The sequence below is a fragment of the Petaurus breviceps genome, unplaced genomic scaffold (genome assembly GCF_028583685.1).
Source record: "Petaurus breviceps papuanus isolate PSGF00001 unplaced genomic scaffold, PetGlider_PUasm1.0 90919, whole genome shotgun sequence".
Lineage (NCBI taxonomy): Eukaryota > Metazoa > Chordata > Mammalia > Diprotodontia > Petauridae > Petaurus > Petaurus breviceps.
Genome location: NW_027187378.1, coordinates 29437551 through 29450133, shown reverse-complemented (window position 1 = coordinate 29450133; position 12583 = coordinate 29437551). Strand labels below are relative to the sequence as shown.

Below are 12583 nucleotides of genomic sequence, written 5' to 3'. Positions count from 1 at the left end.
CTTCCTTCCTTCCTTCCTTCCTTTCTTTCTTTCTTTCTTTCTTTCTTTCTTTCTTTCTTTCTTTCTTTCTTTCTCTCTTTCTTCCTCCAGCTCTATCTCTATCCACCTATCTTTATCTATTGCTATATCTATATATCTCTATCTCTATCTATGTCTGTATCTGTAGCCCCCCGTAGTTTGTTAGAACTGTAAGTTGCAGGTGTTCCTCTGTATAGATCTAGCCCTGGAAGGGACCAAAGAATTCAACCCTCTTCATTTTACAGAAGACGAAAATTGAGGACTCAAAATATTAAGTGACTTACCCAAGGTCACACAAGGTGAACTTAAGTCTCCTGAATCCAGTCAGTGTTCTTTCTGCTATACTAAACTGGTTTTTTAAAAATGGCAATAATATCTGCACTACCCATTTCACAGGTCTCAGTAAAGAAAGTCCACTGTGGGATTATATAACCATAAAACATTTTCATGGCTATAATGACCACCTTCCCTTTACTCCTGCTATCTATCTTATTTCTAATTATTCTTCATGATCCACCGAGTTAGTAGCCTTAACTCACCTTGCTAGTGTATAACAGACACCACATTTAGGGTCAGGAGATTTGGGTTCTAGTTTCTCCTCCAATATTACAGCTATATGACCTTGGGCCTTTGATTTAATCTCTCTAGGCTTCAACTGCACTCTCTGTAAAATAAGGCTATGTCTTACTTGCCTGAAGCAGATGAGCCAGAGCTCCTGTGTCTATGCAGTATTGTTCCTTCAGCCTGCCTGGACCAGCCCAAACAAGAACACCCTCTTCTTTTGAATTTCTCTAGCTCTTCCTTTCTGAATGGATCCTATGTCAATTAATATTCTTACTTTTCACTCAATTCCAACTGCAATGGTTTGATTAAACAGATTTTAAACTCCTTAGAGTGCCTAACACAGCCTAACACAGGGTACCTAGCTGGCTCCAAGGTATTTGCTGACTAATTTCCCCACCAGCTCCTAGCACTTTCAATGCAAGAACCAAGGACTCCGGGCTTCCCTTCCTGGGAAGCCTACCGAGACTCTCCCATTCAGAGTCTTAATTGCTGCCTCTTCCTAAGTGATGGCTTCCTCAGCTTCTATACAGCCCCCCTATCAGATGGACAAAGCAGAAGAGGTCTGACCATTTGCTTTAAGTATGATGTAGTCTACTCTCTATGTTAAGTTGCTGCTAGTTATGTAAGAAACAAAACAATCATTTCAAGAAAAAGTGAAAAATGCCCTCTAGGACACTGAACAACCATCTCTCAAATTTACAAACCACAAACCCCAGAAACCAAGCCCTCAATCCTTTCATATCTAGAACTCCTGCCTAGGGGTTCTATATACTGACTGGTGGTTGCCTTGTTATCCCACTACTCATAACCCTAGGCTAGTGACCCACTTATTTCACTTCATTCCATGGTTATTTCCTGTCCAGTCACTTTGCCCTCTTCTCCCCCTTCCTCCCTTCCTCCCTTTAGCATTCCAATTTCAAAATCTTAGCCAATAAAACTCCATCCCCGTGGCTTCACTCACCATTCTTGTAACTTTGCAAACCAAAAACCCGTTGATCACTTCCCATATGTGCTGTCTCCCCTTATTAAAAGGTAAGCTCCTTGAGGGAAGGAACTGTCTTTGTAGCACTTGTAACAGTTATCACAGAGTAAGTACTAAATAAAGGCTTTTTTATTCATTCCTACCATAGGTACAGAACTAATCCTTTTTTTAAATCTTTCTTTGCATTTATACTTTCAATTCACCCTATATTTTCTTCTCTCTTCTCTGTTATTTATGTAGTAGTTTTAAAATGTGTTCAAGTATTATTGCCATTTTAGTTTTTTCAATTATTTTTTAAATTTTCAAATATTCATTTTTTTCATTCTTCCTCCCACCTCCTTCCATTCACAGAAGGAAGGAGGGAAGGAAGGAAGGAAGGAAGGAAGGAAGGAAGGAAGGAAGGAAGGAAGGAAGGAAGGAAGGAAGGAAGGAAGGAAGGAAGGAAGGAAGGAAGGAAGGAAGGAAAGGAGGAAGGGAAGGAGGGAGGGAAGGAGGGAGGAAGGAAAGCTAAGTCAATAAGCAGTTATTATGTTTTACTATGTACCACATACTGTGTCTAGTAGCACCAAGAATACAAATATGAGCAGAAAGAAAGTTAATCCTCGCTTTAGGACATTGTAGTCAATAAGGAAAGCCTACACATCAAAGGAAACTGAAAAGGGAAAGCTGGGAGAAGATTGGGGGTGGGGGGAGTTGAATGGCACAGAAAGAGAGGATGAGCCTGGAGAGGAATGCAGACATCTGGTTTGGACATTGTCATTAACATGGAGGTTCTGGGAGGAAACATTCAATCAAAAAGGTCCACAAGAGCAGAGTGTTCTTCCACTGTGAAAAGTCTAGGATGATGTAAATTTCCAGGGTGAGGAAGCTTCTGTGGTATGGTAGAGAAAGTCTGGAGATTTAGAGTGGAGCCTAGAAAAAGAGAGAGTAAAGAGAGGGAGTGAGGGAAGAGAGGAGGACAGAAACAGAGCAAAAAAGGGCACTGTATCACATAAGCACAGTCAAGCAAAATATATTCCCACATTGGTCACATTAAAAGATGTTATTTCTTAAAATAATTTAACTAAAACATTTTTGAATTAAAATTTTAGATCTTATTCTGCATAGTCAATCATTTACCTGTCACAAAGCAGGCATTATCCTTCTTTAGCAGTCCTCTAGAATCATGATTGATCATTTAGTTAATGAAAAAAAAGATGACAAATGTTGGAGGGGTTGCAGAAAAATGGGCATATTGGTGAAACCATGAATAAGTTCAACCCTTCTGCAAAACAAATTTGAATTATGCACAAAAAGTTGCTAAACAGTGCATGGCTTTTTACTTACCTGTCATTGCTGGGTCTATATCCCTAATAAGGTAAATGAAAAGAGGAAAAAGTCTTGTATCTACAAAAATATTTATAGCAGCTCTTTTTGTGGCAGCAAAAACTAGAAACTGATGGTGTGCCCATCAGCTTGGGAATCACTGGACAAATTGTGGTAGAAGGATTTAATGGAATGCTATTGTGTTGCCAGAGACAAGGAAAAAGGATGATTTTGAAAAGACACTGAAAAATTTGTATGAATTGATTCTGAGTGAAGAGAATCAGAAGAACAATGTAGACTACTACCTCCATATTTTCATTATACCCATTACAGAGAAGGAAGCAGGTTCAGAGAGATGAAGTGGTTGGAAGGCACTCTGTCCTTATCCCTGAGGCTTAGAGTCCCTCTTTCTAGTGTCAAGTGCAACTTTTACCATGAAGACTTTCCAGATCACCAGCTGTTTGCACTCACCCTTTCCTAAAATCACTTTATATTTACTTATCTTCTGAACAGATGGAACGTCATCTCTTTCCTCTCCCACTCCCAGCATAGCTACCTAAGGTAGTATGCTAGTGTCCATAGGAATTACCTAGTAAGTAGCTTAGCCAAGGTCAGAAAGAGGTACAAAAGAGTGAGAGATGAAGGTCTTCTAACTCCAAAGCTGAGGTTGTTTCTACCACCCTATGCTGCTTCAGCATGTCCCCCAAGATCTTTCTTCTAGTCTATCCCTAGCCCACCTGACAGTCTCCAATCCCACTCTCAGCTGAATTTAGAATAAAAGGAGAGAGGGCAGTTAGGTGTCACAGTATAGAGCACTGGCCTTGGAGTCAGGAGGACTCAGTTCAAATCCAGCCTCAGACACTTGACACTTACTAGTTGTATGAACTTGGGCAAGTCACTTAATCCCAATTGCCTTGCCTTCTCCCTTCCCCCCAAAAAGAATAAAAGGAGATGGAGCTGTCTAAGTAAGGTTGGATTTAGGCACTTTCCAGCCTCCATAACTTTGCACATGTTATTCTCTGTGTCTGAAACACCACTTCCTTTCCTGTGGAATTCTGATATCTCCTCTAGAGTCTACCTTAATTATCTTCTTTCCTGATCTCCTCACTAGCATGAGGGGTGGTCTCTTTTTAACTTGGGTCACAAATAATATTTTCTGTACCTTTCTTAATATGTTTATTATATGATGTGCAAATCTAGAGACATCTCCAACCAAATGGACTAGTTGTACTTGACCTGTGGTAGAGCTTTCCAAGTTTCCAAACTAATCAGCCACAGTCAAACACACTGGACCTTGACCCAGCACTGTGATGTCACTTTGGTATCTTTGAATATGAAGGACAAATAATAACAAGATACGTATTATGAGGGGTGGCTAGGTGAGCAGTGAATAAAGCACTGGCCCTGGAGTCAGGAGGACCTGAGTTCAAATCCAGCCTCAAACACTTAACATTTACTAGCCAAGTGACCTTGGGCAAGTCATTTAACCCCAATTGTCCTGCCCTACCCCCTCCAAAAAAAAAAAAGAATAATATACATATCAAAGGATTTGAACAGGTAGTTTTTCGTTGAACCAAAACTATATATACACATATGTAATAGGTACATTGTATATATGTAGTCATATGAAAAATGCTCTAAATCAATACTGTAGAATTGCAAATTAAAACAACTTTGAGATATCATTTCACATCTATCAGATTGGGTAAAATGATAGAAGAGGAAAATGACAAATGTTGGAGGGTATATGGAAAAATCTGGACATTAATGTACTGTTGGTGGAACTGTGAACTGATCCACCTATTTTGGAGAGCAATCTGGTATCATGCCCAAAGAGTTACGAAAGTGCCTATACCCTTTGACCCAGTAATAACACTGTTTTGGGTCTATTTGCCAAGGTGATGAGGTAAAAAGGAAAAGAACCTGTATTTCTAAAATATTTATAGCAGCTCTCTTTGTGGTTGTGAAAGGCTAGAAATGGAAAGGATGTTTATTAACTGGTGAATGGATAAACAAGCTGTGGCATATGATTGTGATAGAATACATATACTGTGTTATAAAAAAAGATGATGAGTTGGTTGATTTTAGAAGAACATGGAAAGACTTGCATGAAATAATGAAAAGTGAAATAAGCAGAAACAAGAGAACATTCTATACAGTAACAGCAATACTGTTTTGGGTTTTTTTTGCCTTTTGGAGGGCAATTTGGGGTTAAGTAACTTGCCCAAGGTTACACGGCTAGTATTTTTGTGTGGGTGTTAAGTGTCTCAGGCTGGAACCGAACTTGGGTCCTTCCTGACTCCAGGGCCAGCGCTTTACTCACTGCGCCACCTAGCTGCCCCAACAGCAATACTGTTAGAAGAACAACTGTGAACAACCAAATTATTCTAAGTATAAACACTCAACTACAAAGGACCTATAAAAGAAGATGCTATCCATTTCCAGAGAAAGAACTGGCAAATAGAAGTATGCATAGTATGGTTTTACATGTATTTATAAAATCTGTGTCAAATGGTGGTCTTCTCTAGTGTGGGGTGGGGAGGTAAAGAGAGATAGTTTGTTATTTAAAATGTAACAAAAAATCTTTTTATTTTTTAAAAAATTCTTATTTATTTATTTGCTTTTTGGAGGGCAATTGGTGTTACAAAAATCTTTTTAAAGAAAAAATAAATATACATATTTAATTCATATCACCAAACATATATAACCTTTATCAAATTGCTTCCCTTCTCAATGGGGGGGGAGGTAAAGGAGGTTGGGAAAAGAATTTAGAACAAAAAAAATGTTAAAAATGGTTTTTACATGTAATTGGAAAACATTAAAACCTTTTAAAATGATAATATACCAATTTAATAATAATAAACAAACTTATTAGCTATCTGATCTTGGGTAAGTCATTTCACCTCTGTTGGCCTCAGTTTCCTCAACTGTAAAATAGTATCTACTTCCCAGGGTTGTTGTGAGGATCAAATGAGATAATATTTATAAATTGCTTAGCATAATTCCTAGGACATAGTCAACACTATATAAATTCTAGCTTCTATTCTTATTCTTAATATTCTTTCATAAGTTATATTTGTAGGAATAATATTCCCCTACTAGAATAAGTTCCATGAAGGTAGGATCTTTGGTCTTTAACCAAACTTTTTGTCTCCCTCAGTGGTCCTTACACAGTGTTCTGAATTTAAGAGATATTTGTTCAATTAAATTCACTGAGCTGGGGTCTGGAAGACCAGAAGGGGCCAGTGCTGCTTAACAATTTTTTTTTTATCAATGACTAAGTCTTAGAAAAAAGGAATAGATGGTAAATTTATCAAACTTGCACATTATGTAAAACTAGGTCAGCTCGGGTCTAAAAGGATCTATTAAGATGAAATCTGAATAAATGTAAAATTATCTATTTGGTTCCAAAAAAAAATTCTCCACTAAAAGGCAGGGTTAGTATGAGTGGGGGTACTAATGGATAGAAATCTCAATATAAATCAATAATGCAACATGACAGAAAAAAAATAAACAAAAAAATCTTTCAAATCATGTCTCTTTACTCTCTCCAAGTCTATTCTTTTCCAGACTAACATAAAGGTTCCTTTAACCTGTTTTCATATGGCAACATCTTAAGACCCCTTTAATCACCCTTCTTTGGACCCTCTCCAGATTTGTAATCTTTTCTCCTCTAGAACTGAAATCAACACTACAGTTATGGTGTCATCAGGGCAGAATATCACAGGATTATTGTTTACTTCAGCCCAAAGTTGCATTAGTTTTTACTTCTAGATAGAGTAGGGTCAGGAAATAAATGGCAAACAAACCACCGCCAGCATATCCTGCTCTGACTGTCTTAAAAATACATACGGACTGCTCAGCTAGCTACTCTGAACCTCTCCAGGGGAGCAAAATCTCAGCAGCATTCCCAGAAGTTGCACAACAGCTATACACCAACTTCCATTCACCAGAAAAGATTGTAGGCATCTCCCCTGGGATAATCTGTCCATCTTCTATCCTTCCCTCTCATTAGTATGAGTAGCCCACTGACTTTTCCAGAAAAATACGACAAAGTCTTTTATATTCCTTCTGAACTACTTTTATTATTTCTATCTGACTCTAAACTTATTTTTACTATTTTAGGATGTTTTAATTTTGATTTTTAAGGTTTTCTCTTTCCTTATCTGGAAAAGACTCTTCATTTAGTTTTTCTCCAACTTTCCCTTTCCCCAAATCATCCAAGTCGTCATCAAGCTGCTACAAAGGAATAGCCTATGCTCACCCTATCCATGCTCCTCATGTTTTTTCAGCATGAGCATTCACACCTTGAAAATCAGTAAATGCTGCAGAGCAGGGCTTGTTTTATTGTTCATCATCTGAATTTAAGACAGAGATGGAGAAAATGTGAATGTAGATAAAAAGTGTGTCCTGCATACAGAACCAGCAGTTAAATATTTACCAGCATGCTGTGGCAGCATGGGAGCAGCTCACATTAGCACTTTATAGTTAACTAAGGAGTCTGTCTTTACCTGGGTCTTCAAAAAAAACTTTTGTTTTGAGATCAAAGGATCTCATATTTAGAGCCTGACAGAACCTTTGACACCATCTGATTCAACTCCCTCATTTTACAGAGCAGGAAACTCCATGAAGGTTGAGTCACTGGCCCAAGGTCACCGGGGCAGTACCTTTCAAAGATGGGATTTGAACTGGACTTCTTATTGAACTTTATTCCCCTCCCCCACCCATTAATGGAATCAAGTTTATTTGTTCTATAGACACTCACAAGGAGACCTTTTTGGCCTTCAAAATGAGACATAATTGAATCACTGATTGTAGAATAAACTAAGTTTTTTGAGGGCATGGATTTTTTTTATTCTGTTTTGTTTTTTACTATGCTGCCTTCCTGGGAACCTCTAAACAAGACCACTGCATATACTAGTTGATTGTGGGTGGTGGTAGAGATGATGGAGTTGATGATGGTTGTAGTGGTGATGGTAATGCCGGTGCTGGTGGTGATGATGACAATGGTGGTGTGATGGTGGTGGTGGTGCTGGTGATGATGATTAAAACTAATAATTAATAATAGCTAAAATGTATGTGCTGATCTAAGGTTTCCAAAGTACTCTGCATCCAATTATCTACTTTGAGACTCATATCAACCTGAAGAGAGGCTGCATGGCTTAGTTGATGGAGATTTGAAGGGCTGCCTCTCATCTATGCTGGCTGTGTGATACTAGGAAAACCCTCCTTTCTTCCCAACTTTCCTATTTATTGTCAAGGCCATCTCTATCTCCCCAGTTACCCAGGATCAACCAAGACACCTCACTTTCCCATGCCCCCACATATACAATCTCTTGTCATTTCTCCTTTTGCACCAACATATGTCCCATTCTCTCCATTCACACAGCCACCATCCTAGTTCAGATCCTCCTCACCTCTCCCCTGGGGCTACTATAAGTGTCTTCTAATGCATCTGCCTGCTTCAAGTCTTTCCAAATTCTGTCCATTCTCTCAACTGTGAAAGTGATTTTCCTCAAGTGCATGTCAGGAGAAAGGAAAAGCATTCATTAAATGCCTACTATGTGCCAGGTACTACACTTTACAAATACTATTTCATTTGATATTTAGAACAACCTAGGAGGTAGGCACTATTATTATCCCCATTTTACAATTGAGGAAACTGAGGCAAACAGAGGGTAAGTGACTTGCCTAGGGACCATTGTGTCACTTAGCTACCTCAGTAGGTACCAATTATATCCGGGATAAAACATAGTCTTCCATTTGGGATTTAAAGCCCTTCAGAATCTGGTCCCTTCCTACCTCTCTATCAGTCTTACACTTACTCCCCTTCACACACTGTCCTAATTGCTCTTCCTAGAATGACATTTCTCAGCTCCCTACCTTTTGAACTGTGTGCCTCACCAGCACCAGATGGTTTTTTTTGTCTCCAGCTCCTAGCTTCCCAGGCTATACCTTCAAGAGAGCTCAAATCCCCACTTCTACAAAATGCCTTTCCCAATCACTGCTGCTGCTAGTGCTTTCCTTCTGAGATGTTTTGTTGTGGTGATTCAGTTGTTTTCATTCGTATCTGACTTTGTGACCCAATTTGGGGTTTTCTTGGCAAAAATCCTGGAGTGATTTGTCCTTTCCTTCTCCAGCTCATTTTACAGATGAGGAAACCAAGGCAAATAGAGTTAAGTGACTTACCTGGGGTCAAACGGCTAGTAAGTGTCTGAGGCCAAATTTGAACTCAGGTCTTCCTGACTCCAGGCTTGGTGCTCTATCCACTGTACCACCTAACTGCCCTCCTTCTGAGATTACCTTCAAAATATGCCCTTTGTGTAAATGCACACATACATATAAAATCTTATCTATACATAATCATTTACATTGTTTCCCCTATTAGAATGGGAGCTCCTTGAGGGCAGAGACAGCAATTTTGCCTTTCTATATATCTCCAGGGCTTGGCACAGTGACTTGAACTCAGTAAACACTTAATAAAAGCCTGTTGATTGATTAATTCTAGAAATGCTGATCTTCAACCATAAAGGAAATTCCTCAGAAGTATTTTTATAAATTTCATAAATGTTTTAATAAATTTTATCTCAGAAACAACAGGTCCAGTAAAAGATCAATAACAAAAAATACTCCTTTAATTAAGTACAGGTATTCTTATCCCCATTTAATAGGAGGAAATTATGATCACCAATTTTTAAGGGACTTGCCTAAAGTCACACATTTATCCCTGTCAGGGATTATGATTTAAATCCAGGTCTTGCTGGCTCCAAATCTGGCACCTTTATCTCTCCCTTGGCACAGCAAGGGTTCCATTCAGAACTTGGGACAGAAAACTGCCACATTTTTTGGTTTCTCTGAGCAAGTTTCAGGGCCTTCTCAGGAGTCATTTTTTTTTTTCACCAAATGAGTCATCCTCCAGAAGATTACGAATTTCCTGGGCACTTTCACCCTCCCCCATCCGCTTTGAAATGAAAAGCTGAAGGCATACGTGCGTCGGTATAGGGTGGGGGAATTGGTGAAGAAAGAGTAAGGGGGTGAGTAAAAATTCTTTTAAATCACAGCTGGGACTTGGGGAGCTGTTCCCTCCCTCAAAAGTTCTCCTAAAGGAAACACCTGACTCTCGATCCTGCTAGGCAGAAAACCCTTCCACTGTAAAATCCTAGATCTGGTATTGCCGCGACATTATTTATTTATTTTTTTTTACCACCGTCTCATTTTACAAGTGAGGAAGCCCAGACGGCGCTCCAAACCCAGTGCTCTTTCCAAGAAGCCACGATGCCTTCTCCACTTCACCTGGAGTCACGAGAGTAGCTACCCTCCCATCCCCATGTTTCCCCACAAAGGCGGCAAAGTTTTCGGTCACATCAGCCTGGGTCACCAGTCTCCTCAGCAAGACCGGAGCGTGTTATGCCTGGACTTGCCCTGGATGGAAGGATGAGTTTAATGACCAGGGGACACAAGTGGAAAAGAGAAAGGGAAGCAATTGTGGTAACAGACCGCTAGCCAGGCACCCACAGCCGCCCAGTCTAACTTCTAAGTTACAGACTCGCCGCCCCGCGCCTCGAGAACACTGCTCACGAAAGGGAGGGGGGGGAGGGGGGGGACACGTTAGTTGACTCACCAAGTACAGGAAAAAGAGAGGGAGGTCCTTCACAGGGACCCGGCATAGCGAAGCCGTGGCGTAGATCATCCCCCTGGGGAGCTCCCAGGGGCTCCAGGTGATGCCCAGACCGACCACGTTCGATTCTGTCCAAGTGAGCAACCTGCGCCCCTCTCGAATTCAGCACAGCAGCCTGCAACCCGCTAGACTCAGAAGCACAAGCTAGAAGACCTCTCGATTCTGAGGAGATACTCAGAGTGCGAGCCCAACTTTATCTTCCCAGGGTTCCCACCAGTCACATCACGAAGTAGGAGGAGTCTGAGTGGGCCGAAAAAAGCTCCATTGGTTCGGAACACATGGGGGAGGGGTTCTCTGGAGATTCCTTAGATTGCGGAAGACAATTCAGTCGTCTGATGAAACCGATGTACAGAGTTTATGAGATTCGCGATAAGTTAGAGAAGGTTTAGAATTTGACAGGTGGGAGATACGCGACCAGAGTGGAGCTCAGGGATTTGAAGCCCCAAAGTATTTGTGCTTAGAAAATATGTTTGTCGTATATAGGGAGTGTGCAATTTGAAGAAAACTGAGTCAAGAAAACAACATAAGATTGTTGTCCTTTCTCGAGGAGGACCAAAATGACACCACTATTTTGGGATCAAGGTACAGTGTGTCTGATTGTGGCTGATGAGACCAATAGGAACTTGGAACGGTCTTGGAAGATTCCACCACATGTCAGGCACAAATAGTTTACATGGAATAGAGATGTTTCTAAATTTGTGCATCTCACATTTCTTTTGAACTACTGCAATTCTTTGCTCATAGAGCCCCGCACTTTCTTTGATGTAGTCACACTTATATCAGAACCTCCTGCTTCTCACAATAGATTCCAGAGTTCTTCAGAGAGATCTTGAGAGTGTCCTTGAATGGCTACGTCTGACCTTCGTGTGAGCACTTAAACTTGTGTGAGTTCTCCTTAAAATAGTCTTTAAGCAAACTTACATTTAGCATTCAAACAACATAGCAAGCCCATTGGAGTTGCACTAGTTACAGTAAGGCTTGAATGATTGGCAGGTCAGCTCCAGAAAGGACCTCAGTGTCCTGGCAGTATCTTCCCAGGTGATCTTCAGAATCTTCCTAAGAAAAGTCAAATGGAAATGATTCCAGTTCTTGATACAGTGCTGGTAGACTGTCCAGGTTTCATAGGCATACAATAATAAGGTCAGCACAATGGCTCCGATGACCTTCAGTTTGGTAGTCAGCCTAATACCTCTTCTCTCCCACACTTTTCTTCTAAGCCTCCCAAAAACTGAGCTAGCTCTGGCAATGCATGTGTCAACCTCATCATCTATGTGGACATCCCTAAAAAGTATACTGCCGAATGCTGTCGATACAGCATTCACAATTTCTCCATTTGCTGTTGGTTCTACATTGAATGGTGTTGTGCAGGCTGTGTTTTCTTGGTGTTAATTGTTAGGCCAAAAGAGCACAAGCAGCAGAGAATCGATCCATACTTTGTTCACCTCAGCTTCAGAGGCTGCACTGAGTGCACAATCATATGCAAACAAAAAGTCATATACCAATGCTCCCTCCTCTTTAGCCTTGACTTGTACCTTTTTCAAGTTAAATAATTTGCCATCAGTGTGGTAGCTGGCATTTCTGGCATTTTTATCCAAGCTGAAGGCATCTGACAACATCACTGGAAACACTGTGCTAAAAAAGTATGGGACAAGCACACAGCTCTGCTTCATTCCATTGGTGACTGGGAAAGCATGAGAGCATCATCCATTATCCAGAACCTGTGCAAACATCTAGTCATAGAACTGAATTACAATACTGATGAACTTGTCCAGTCAACCAAATGATCTTCCACAAGCCCTCATGACTGACAGTATCAAAGACCTTGGTCAGATTGATAATTGTTGCATACAGTCCCCTGTTCTGCTCCTGGCATTTCTCCTGGAGTTGTCAGGCAGCAAATATCATGTTGACTGTTCCTTGGCTTTTATGAAGCCACGCTGGTAGATGACTCTCTTCCAATTGAAGGATCAGTCTATTAAGGGTGATTCTGGCAAGAATCTTGCCATCAATGACTAAGAGAGAGAACTGCATAGGAT

The 12583-nt window shown here is 40.4% G+C and overlaps 1 protein-coding gene across 3 annotated transcripts in view; it reads right to left on the bottom strand.

Moving 5' to 3' along the window:
* LOC138152027 (tumor necrosis factor receptor superfamily member 10A-like) overlaps positions 1–10771 on the bottom strand; it is a 47677-nt gene extending 36906 nt beyond the window's left edge. For 2 of the 3 annotated variants that reach the window (XM_069075668.1, XM_069075669.1), the window contains exon 1: positions 10491–10771. In XM_069075668.1, coding sequence (XP_068931769.1) covers positions 10491–10559 — 69 coding nt within the window. In that variant the 5' untranslated portion in view covers positions 10560–10771. The remainder of the gene's footprint in view (positions 1–10490) is intronic. The other variant, XM_069075667.1, reaches the window with a different exon arrangement.
* Between the last annotated feature and the right edge of the window lie 1812 nt (positions 10772–12583).